The sequence below is a fragment of the Macaca nemestrina genome, chromosome 5 (assembly GCF_043159975.1).
Source record: "Macaca nemestrina isolate mMacNem1 chromosome 5, mMacNem.hap1, whole genome shotgun sequence".
Lineage (NCBI taxonomy): Eukaryota > Metazoa > Chordata > Mammalia > Primates > Cercopithecidae > Macaca > Macaca nemestrina.
In genome coordinates, this window is record NC_092129.1 from 136514804 (window position 1) to 136525728 (window position 10925).

The following is a 10925-nucleotide window of genomic DNA, read 5'->3' on the forward strand; positions in this document are numbered from 1 at the left end:
GGGAAATGCCCACAATTAACATTTGCCTATAAATCTGTACTGAGGGATTATGGATAGTTTTTGTTCTCTTTCCTATGCTTTTCTATACTTGCAGTTTTCAATAACGAATATGCAACATATAACACTGATGTAAATAATACAAACTTCATTGACCCTGAGTCTGTCCTATGCTTGCCTGATACTTCTAAATTGCTATATATCAGAGAACTGCAAACTACAGCCCATAGCGAAGGTCAGCCCTCCATCCTTTTTGTAAACAGAGTTTCACTAAAACCCACCACTTCAATTTGTTTACAGGTTGTCTATGGCTGCTTTCACACAATAAAGGCAGAGTTGAGTAGCTGAGACAGAGACCAGCTGGCCCACAAAGCCTAAAGTATTTTCTACCTGGCCCTTTACTAAAAAAGTTTGCTGACCCTTAGTATAGGCCACAAAATTAGATTTTTAAAAAAGCATTTGAATTGAATATGAAATATGGATAAATAAGCTTCAGTTTGAGGCAAGAACTGTAACTCTCCCCTACACATTTTCTCTCCTATACATTTTTAAGGAGAGATTTTGATGTATCTGTTTTGTTCACTTGGTGGATTTTTTTGTCTGGTTACTTTCTGGTTCTTGCCCAGTGTTCTAAATAGCTGTAGCATTCAGGTAAATGATTTTGTCACTGGGGAAGACTTAGGGTTACTCAGACAAATTTTTTTTAACACACACAAGAACAAGGATTAGCTAATCTCTCCCCTTTTACTGTTTCTTTACTTCTCTCTTTTATTTTGTATAAATCAAGAGAATGAATCTTGAAAATTACTGACAGTAATTGCAGTTTTGGAAAGAAAGTAAGACTATGCCTTCACTCTTAAATCTACTTTCTAATTTAAAGAAAATTGTGATTACTGTAAATTCTATGAAATGAAGACCTGGGAATTATCTGGTTGAAAATTGAACTAATTCTTCTGTGTGAACTTCTTTAAGTCGAAGTACCCTCTTAACACAACGGTATCACAAGACATGATTTGTTCCTACTATACAACAGAAATATCTCAACTAAATACTTACATTTTTGTGATGATTTATTTAGCACAATTGTCCAGCCTTCATTTGCAACCAAAATAATGGGCTGAATCCGATCATTATGTTGGTAATAAAATCTGTTAGGAATGTCTTCTTTGAGATAAACATTCATATGAGAGTTACAGTTTTTCAGTTTGTTGTAAACCTCTGTTCTATCTGAGAAAAAAAGGAAACAGCAAAGGAAACAAGTTATAATTGGTAAGGAAAAAATATGTCTAACTAGAATAACTGGAAGTGAATTATAGATAATATCATCTATTAAATCACTTCTTAAAAAAACAGAGCAATAATAATGTGACAGTGTTGGGGACTGATACACACAAACACACACCTTTCTCAAACATTAACAAATCTGTTTCACTTTGTGGATTACCGTGGTGGACTTTTATAGAAAGGGGACATTTTTCATGTGTATCTTCCTAAGTAAACATAAACTAATTACATGTTACTACTAACTACTAATTCTGTGATCAGTAGAAGAAAGGTACCTCACACTGTCACCACTAAACATCACACACCAAAACCTAAGATGTTGAAGGATAAAAATTTCCTTTTTCCATTAGTGCAAATAATTAGATATATCAAAAGCAAAGAAATATTCACTTTGAAACTAAACCATAACCCATATAACTAAACCGTAAGTCAACTACTCTAAACTTGTAAAGAAGAGGAAAAACACATATAATCTCACTCTGAGTATATGGTTCTAAACTACAAAAAGCCAGAGCTTCATTCTTTTATACAACCCACCCCCCCTCAATCAATTGCCCCATTCAAATAATAGTATCCCTCAGCTGAATGTTTACTTACTTATTTTGGGAAGTATTGCAGCAACTGGGCTCAAATCTATAAGAGTGTAGTATGAATGATCGATGCAGACATCCAAGTTTATCAGTCTATCCTGAGAACACTGGGTCATCCCATGATCACTTGTAATGATCACATTAAGATTTTCCCACAGCCCTAACATCTTGAGTTTTTGGACTAAGTCACCGATAAGATCATCTATTTTTTTCAACACTCTGCTCATGTTTTCTTTATCTTCAGGTCCATACTTGTGGCCACTTGCATCTGGTTCTTCCCAATAGAGTGTTGCAAAGGTGACTGGTGGGTTTGAATTGTTTAGCCACATAGTAATATTATTTAGTCTTTCCTCAAATGACACTGAGGAGTTGTAATTCATAAAATAGGAAGAGGTGGTATTGTGAATGGGTACATCAGTACCAGGCCACATAGCAGCAGCACTTGATCTGTTTTCCTGAAGCTGATTGGTCACCCAAATAGGTACTGCCTCATTCCACCAAAAAGGATCCTTGTCATTAGAGTCAGAAAAATGTTTCTTTGTGACTGCATCATACATGGAATTAGCCACAATGCCATGGCTTTCTTCATACAAGCCTGTCACAATACTGTAGTGGTTTGGAAATGTTTTTGTGATAAAAACATTTTTAACATGCTCTACCAAGACACCTTCTTTGATAAAATTCTGGAGATGAGGAAATTCATAGTTCTTCAGATAATCAGCTCTGAATCCATCAAAGGATACTAGTAGTAACTTAGGTGGCAAACTAGAGGAAGAGTCACTTCTACAACCAGTAATAAGTCCAGAAAACAAAAGTATTACTAATAACTTCATAATGAACACGTTGAACGACAGCAATCAGGGTTCCTAAAATGTAAAAACACAATTCATAAGTAGCAATGCTATTTCATTTGGGTTAAGTTTTAGAATTTTAGCCCACAGGAGGAGAGAACCAATATTTATATGCCAGCTTTACCTATATTAACTTAAATAATGCCATTTATTTAAAAATAAAGCTAAACTTGGAAAAAATAAAAATTGTCTTTACTTGTCCAGTTTCCTGTTTATATATATGCCCTACTCTATCCTTTATATGGACCATTTTTATACTCCACATCAATACTCCTCCTAGGCTGTCATGCGCATTAGCTGCATTAGAAATTCTTCTAAAGGCTTAATAAAAATAGATGCAGACACTAAAATGATTCTTTTATATAATATAAAGTTAATGCCAAGCTTTCAGAGGCTCCAGAGATGATGATTATTTTTCCAGTTTAATAAATTGTACTTTATAGTTTCTTTAACCCACAGAAATAATTGGTGGAAATTCTACCATATTGGCTTACTGCCAGTTCTTGTGGAAAATATTGCTATAAAAAGGGGGGATAAGAAATAAATGCTATTGAAAAAAAGCCCCCCATCAGTCTGTACGTGCCCCAATAGTCACATGAAGTTGATTAACAAACATACAAAGCCTACAGGGACATGGATGCTCCAGTAACTTATGAAGAAATCCAATAGCTATTGAAATGAATTTTACTACCACGTCCCTCTTAAACTTCCTTTTTGCAATCAACAACTATTTTCACTAATAGCTTCCCTAGGCTTAAAGCTATCTCTGATTCTTTGTTCTTTTTTTTAAAATCAATTCACTGATGACAAAAACAGCTTTTCCCTAATAAATCTCCCTGCCTTCAGTCTCTATCTTCTTTGGCCTCTAAGAAAATAAGACGTGTGATTTAGGCAGAATGATTCATTTTAGATGGACGGGATGCCTCTTCGATTGTAAGAGGAGAGAAGGAGCAAAGGTAGGGGAGCGGACAGGTTTGAGGACTGGAGGTGAAGAGAGTTGCCAGAGGTAGGGTCAATTATTGAGAGGCAGTAGACTGGTAAAAGGTTCAGAGGTCTGAGGAACAGAAAAAATGTCTGAAATAGTTAATGTGGAGGATGGGAGAAAGTGTGAGGAAACAGCAGAACTGGGGTCAATGTTGACAGCTGTCATGAATTTTCATAGTGACATGGTTGACTGGTTTTCTCTAGCAACTCAGTAAACCTGGCACAGGCATGAACAAAACAGGCAGCTGATCCTCCCTGGATTTGAGATTCTGCCAGAAACTGAAGGAAGACAAAGGAAGTTGAAGATGCTAACTTTAGCAGCTGAAATTTGGGCTGTAGCATCTAAGCTGAAACTGACAGATGTGAGAAGTAGAGAAGTTTTTCAACTAGAGGTTCTGGTGAAGTCAAAGAACTAATTAAGATTAGTTAAGAGTAACTTTTAGTGAAAGTTACAAAGATCTGGGATTGCAGTTATAATGCCAACAAGTGAATGCATTATTTCAGATTAAGAAGACCCTGAACATGGTAATGGGTATGCATGTTGAGGTCCCAGGTATGAAGAGCAGCAAGTTAACTAATATGATTATGAAGTTCAGGAGTCATGTATTGTGTATTCTCTCAAGTAGACTGGAAATTCTTTCTTTCTTTCAAACATGCCACCTGGAGGATCTGTGTACTTGTGGTCAAATACTTACTGACAGAGGCTGTGATCCTCTTAAAAACTGACTTAAAATTAGAAAGACCAAAGGCACAGAATCTGATTTATGAGGATCTTGGGTCTAGAAAATCTCTATTATTTTAATCTGAGACAGATTGCCTTCTGAATATGGTGCATGGAACATTTGTTCCTGGTGCTCCCCAATAACCAAAAATAATGCAGAGTAACAAAACCACCTCTCCAAAGGACAGAGTAACAAACCTAATAAGGGGTAGAGGAGGCATATGGGTATTTCCACAGACACAGCCCTAGTCATATCTCAGCAATTTCAGCTATCAAGAAACTAGACAATGGTACTTCCCCTTTCATTCAATATTTTATGCCCCCAACACAGTGTTTATGTATGACTTAACTCCTCCCTCAGAGAGTTTTAACTGGGTTCAATCAGATGACAATATCATGTGGGTTGCTACAATTTTAGAAGTTGTGTCAAGGGCATGCAGGTCTCCATGAAAGCTTGGATTGAGTAGATTCCCTGGTTTCTCTGAGTATTGTTCCCCATATCCAAATATTTCTTTCCAACAACAGAGACTTTTAAATCAGCAAATAGGTGGCACAGTATCTTCTCACAGGGAAAACATACTCATAAATTTACTTTTTGAAAAACACTATTTACTTCTCTGGCTCTTTCCCTGTGTAACTATTTTATATTCCCAACCAGTCTTATCCCATCGCACAGCTGTTCTGCTGCCAAATCCAATCTGATATGTGTCAGATGGAATGCATTCTCTATACCTCCACATCTTTTCCCCCTTCCTTAGTTCCCAGTCCTTTAAAACAGCTTCACCATTCTCTCAATCACAAAGAGATCCCCTGAGTATATGATCAGTTGCCAGTCTAGTCAATTCTATCTTCACATCATCTAATACAGCACATCAGACATAAGAATCACTGAAGGAAGTTTGTTAAAAGTACAGCTGTCAAGTCACTATAACTAGGAGATTCTGATTCAGTCAGCCCACAGCAGAGGCCAGAAACCTGCGTGTGAAACAAACATTTTTAACAGCTACCCACTCATCCATCTCTACTACTGCTATATTTCTTTAGACCTCAATACCTCTTGTCCAGAGCACTTTTGTCTCTTAATTCACCTTTCTACCTCAACCACCTTCCACTTTCTCACCTCACATCTACTGCCAACTCAGTTTCCCTGGGCACAGCTCTGTTCATGTTCCCTTAATTTAAAATATATTCAAAAGATCCCCCTGCCTATACAAAAAGCCCAAATGCCTGAGTCTCACATTCAAGTCCCTCCAATATCCAGGCCCAACTTGCATGCAAATTACTGTGAAATAAATACAGAAATAACTGTCAACTTGAATTTCCATTCACCATATTTCATTGTCACGATCTTTCTGAAATGTATTACAACATGTAAAGTATAATCATCATTCATCTTGGTGGTCTATAATAGCTCTTCAGTATTAGTTTGCATTTCCAGAATATCCTAAAATTAGTTCCTACATACGAAGGCTGGCTCAGCAGACACCTGGGTCATTTTGTAAAAAATCATTCAACAAATATCTACTATCACTAATTCCATAACACAAAAGTATATGTATGTGCCATGTATTAGGGAACAAAGAACTTATACTTTTCAAATATATAATAATCAAAGCAGGAGCATAAATAACAAAAATAATAAATCAGGCTGTCATCTGGAAAAAGACAGGCTTTATACTTTAATCAATTTTGTTCTACAACACCAAATAACAGAATAGACTTCAATTAGCAAATAGGTGGCACAGTATCTTCTCACGGGGAAAAATACTCATAAATTTATGAGTACATATTTGTAACAGTGTGTTTGAGATTCACACATCATAATGTATTATTTTTAACGCTAAGAGAAATTACTAAAAATGGAATATTGTAGTATGTCTAAACATTTTCCAGTAGATTTACCTCTAAGAGCAGAGGGGTGCCAAGACAATTCAACAAATGGTACAGGGACAACTGGATATCCACATGCAAAAGAACAAATTGGAGCCCTGCCTCATACCATACACAAAAATTCATTCAAAGTAGATCACAGACCTTGGTTAAGAGCTAAAACTGTAAAGCTCTTAAAAGAAAATGTAGGAGTAAATGTAGGAGTAACTTTTTGTAACCCTGGGTTCTTAGATACCACACCAAGAGCACAAGTGACCAAAAAAGAGAAATGAACTGGACTTCAAAATTTAAAAGTCTCATGCTTTAAACGATACCATCAAGAAAGTGAAAAGGCAACACAGAGAATGGAAGAAAATATTTGCAAATCATATATCTGAAGAGATTTGTATCTAGACTATACAAAGAACTGCTACAACTCAATAATAAAAAGTTGGATAATCCAATTAAAAAATGAGCATGATCTGAAAAAGATATTTCTCCAAAGACACAGATGACAAATTAGCACATGAAAAGATGCTCAACAGCATTAGTCATCAGAGAAATGCAATCAAACCCACAATAAGATACCACTTCACACCCAGAAGGATGAGTAAATAAAAGAGATAACAAGTGTTGATAGAGAAAATGAAACTGTTATAAACTGCTACAGGAAATGTAAAATGGTACAGCCACTTTGGAAAATATTCTGGCAGTCTTCAAAGGGTTAAATATAGGACTACCATAAAACCCAGCAATTCTACTATTAGGCATGTGCCCAAGAGAAATGAAAACATATGTCCACGCAAAAACTTGTACACAAATGTTCACAGCAGCATTATTTGTAAGACTCAAGAAGTAGAAACACCTCAATGTGCACTAACTTATGAATGGATAAATAAAATGTGATATATCCATATAATAAAATATTATTTGACAAAAAAAGGAAGGAAGTGCTGACACATTTTACAACCTGGATAAATATGCTAAATGTAAGAACGCAGTCACAAAAAATCACTTATTGTATGATTCCATTTAGATAAAATGTCTAGAATCGGCAAATCTACAGAGACTAAAAGTAACTATAGTAACTATCTAGGGCTAGGGGTTGGGGGAGAAATGAGTAGTAAATGCCAGTAGGTATAAAGTTTATTTTGGGGGTTATGAAAATGTTTTCAAATTGATTGTGATGACAGTTGCACAATTCCATAAAGCTGTACTCTTTAAATGAGTGAACTGAATGGTGTGTGATTTATATCTCAATAAAAAGGTTATTTTTTTAAAAAGAGCAGAGGGAAGTGAAATTGTAATATTAAATGTCCCGCCACAGAACAGGAAACATCTTTAATCTCATTTTACCTCAAAAAAAAAGTGAATTTTATACTCCATAATACAGACTTGAGTGTTTTAATGTGAAAGCTTTATACCACTTCCCATGTGCAAAACAGACCAAAAACCTGTGTCCATCCTCCCCTACGAAATACTAATCAAAATGCTTCTTCCTCAAATCTTGAGTTAAAAGGATGCTCCAGGAACACATGCTGTTAATCCTGTGGCTCAGTAATCCCTCAGCACACTGCTGGCATCCAAGCGTCGCAGTCCTTGTCCTCAGGATTAGGATTACAGACAAAGTGCAAAGACTATAGACTGAAGTAGAAGGGTCCCAGAACCTGAGCTCACAACTAGTAGATGGGTGATCTTGGGTAGATCCAACTTTTCCTGGCTTCTGTTTCCTTGTGTGTAAAATGGGGATGCGTAAAGGTTACAGAACAGGCCCTCAAAATTAGTTTCCCTTTATCATTCTAGTTACAAAGCTGTTGCGGGGGCGGGGGGAACCAAGTCTATACTATGACAGGCAGAATATTATTGTGAAACTATAAAATACACTAGGAAAAATTTAGTCTCATCTCCTCGCATATGATGACCTTTCATATGACTTTGTATATGATGAAGCTAAAGTCCAGTGATTGGCTGGGCTCAGAAAGCAATCAGTTGCTTTACTGCATTCTTACTAATTTCATGTCCTCAATAAGTTTACAAATCCAGTAATAGCAAGTTAACAAATCTGGTAATAATCTCCAAACTATTAACAGAACTCTTCTTTTATTAGCAGTGCTGGATCCATGTCTACCACATTCTGTCTCATTCTAACAGGGAGTGTTAAGCTACAGACAAACCAACAACAAGAAGTTCTCAAGCAGTTTCCAAGGCATGAAAATAAAGTTTGCAGGGAATGAAACTGTTATATTACAAAATATTGGGAGAAATTCTGTAATTTTTCACACCGAAAAGATGTCAAAGAGAAGAAAAAAAGCAGACCTCTGTGGACTGCAACCAAATATCCCCAAAACAACTGGAAGTATGAGTTAGTCTTCAATTCAGGGAACAAACTACCTTCTAACTTCTCTGGGAAGACCTTCTTGCATGGATGGAATGCAGTCAACTCTCACTGGGGCATTCTTAGCCCATGTGAAGCCAAGAGAGGATAAACCGTTACAGGATATGGTGAAAGATATTTGTCACCATTAGCATGCCATCTGCTCTGTAATACAATGAAACTCTCATACACCTTTAAAAACTTTATTCTATGTCTATAAATAAGGCCGTTACTTTTAGATTATTATCAGTTGCTTTCTTATAGTCTAAGGAAAAATATACACTCCCTAAAAAAATTCCTTGGTCTTAAAAATCGTAGGATTCTAAATTATTCTCCAATTCTGTAAAACACACAGAAATTTCTAGCATACACAAAATTTTCTAGCATATTCAAAACACACTTATCTTACTTTCCACATAGTAAAATACCTCCCTCCATTACACCTTGTCGTTTCATCAGAATTTATTCCAAATTATATCCTGTAACTAATCTAAGTGGAGGTGGGGGGGAAGATGCACAAGTGCTGCAGGCTTCTTAATTTCCTTAAAATAGCTTGACACAATCTCGGGGGTGGGGGGGTGAGAAGAAATAAAAGATCATAATACTGAAACCAGCAGCTGATATTTCACAGTAGTTGGCAAATCTTCCCTTCAGACTTGGGTCCACCAGATTGCCTGATTAAGCAAAGCGCTTCTGGAATCAGATCTGGTGTAAAGCTGAATCCGCCTGTCACTAGTTGTACAATCGTCATTGGACGCGTCCCTTCACTTCTCTGAGCCTGACTTTCGTCATCTGTAAAATGGGAATGCTATGATCTCATAGGGTGGTTGTGACAAGAAAAGGAAGCATTGTTTTTAAGTCCTTACGTGCTTTTAATCCAGCCCTTTAAAAAGGCACTTAAATGTACCTTTTATTGTTTGGTTGGCTTGTTTTCTAGGAAATTAGTTCTTAAATATATCTATAATTAACATAAACTCTAATCTAATATTCCCCAGACAGACGGATGTCGATGCCATGGGTGGTTCTCCTTTAAAACCAAAAGCCTGGCGACCCCTCCCCAGCTCCCCTCATTTTCACCCCAGACCCACCTTAGGTTCCTCCACTACCGTTCAGCTGACTTCCCTCCCTTCACACTTAACACCACAGGTTTCCTTCCCCAGTTCCACAACCACCTGCTAAATTTTCTTTCCTCTTCCCTTACTGGCCTCCGCCTCGGCCCGCCACCTCCCTGGCTCTTTCAGTCCCTTCGTGGACGTCCCCGCCGCGCCCCAGGGGACGTGCGTGTAGTGGGGGAGAATGGGTCAGAGGGTATCGTCTCACCATCTCTATTTTCAAAGCCCCTCGTGGACTGGGGAGGGGGTGACACTGCCCCACAGAACGCCGAGCGCGCGAGGCGCGTACTCACCAGCCGCCGCCGCCGCTTTTTTCCAACGCGCGGAACTCGGCGCTCGCGGCACCTGGCACTCGTGGGAAGTTGCGGGAAAGGGGGACCTCAAGGAAGAGGGGCGAGGCCGAGCTCTTCCTGAGGCGCCTGCGCAGTGGCGGGCGCCGCGCCGCGGGGCACAGCCCCAACCTCCCTATCGGCGCCGCTCGGGGCGCTCCGAATGTGCGCAGCTGCCAGGCGAGCGTCTACGGCACCAGCTCGGGACTGGCTGGGACAGGGCAGCAGAGTCTGAGACACGTCCTTGGATTGGATGCTAGAGCCAGAGTTGAATGTAACTTTCTTTCCGATTGGTTAGGTTCTTGGAGGGGTCGAATTGGACCTAAGAGTAGAGAGGTTCATTCCACTCTCCCACCACGCCCTTTTCTTATCCTAGATCTGGATGCCCTTCAGGGAACCTGAAAACCAGCGAGTCCGGGAAAGGGCTCTGGCAATTCCCAAGCCGATGACCTTCTGCCACTTAGTTAATGTGCACCTGGCAGCTTAGGTGACCGCGGAGAAAGCAACATTGGCTGCACCAAGGTCCGGCACAAGTCTAGAGAGGCTTCAGCCAGATCCAGAGAGTTGGGATAAATGAAACGTGGATCTACCATAGAAGTCTGTCCGTCTTACTGGATGAGCGAGCACCTTTACAGGGGAAGTTGGGTAATAGTTTAGAAGTAAGGTTAAAAGCAGCACACTCCCTGCGGCAGGGAACCAGTAATGAGTTACAGCTGAGAACTGGGTGCTTTGACAGACGCGTATGTGGGATTGTGCTCCTGCTTTTAATGGAAAGATTATTCAATAGAATAATGTAACTAAACTTTCCAACATA

At 38.6% G+C, this 10925-nt stretch overlaps 1 protein-coding gene across 4 annotated transcripts in view; it reads right to left on the reverse strand.

Moving 5' to 3' along the window:
- LOC105489521 (ectonucleotide pyrophosphatase/phosphodiesterase 4) overlaps positions 1 to 10275 on the reverse strand; it is a 14468-nt gene extending 4193 nt beyond the window's left edge. The window contains exons 1-3 of one of the 4 annotated variants that reach the window (XM_011754350.2): positions 10076 to 10275; positions 1879 to 2737; positions 1054 to 1224 (exon numbers count right to left, since the gene is read on the reverse strand). In XM_011754350.2, coding sequence (XP_011752652.2) covers positions 1054 to 1224; positions 1879 to 2704 — 997 coding nt within the window. In that variant the 5' untranslated portion in view covers positions 2705 to 2737; positions 10076 to 10275. Of the gene's footprint in view, positions 1 to 1053; positions 1225 to 1878; positions 2738 to 9758; positions 9828 to 9990; positions 10011 to 10075 lie in introns of those variants that run through there. The other 3 variants (XM_024795275.2, XM_011754352.3, XM_011754351.3) reach the window with 3 other exon arrangements.
- Between the last annotated feature and the right edge of the window lie 650 nt (positions 10276 to 10925).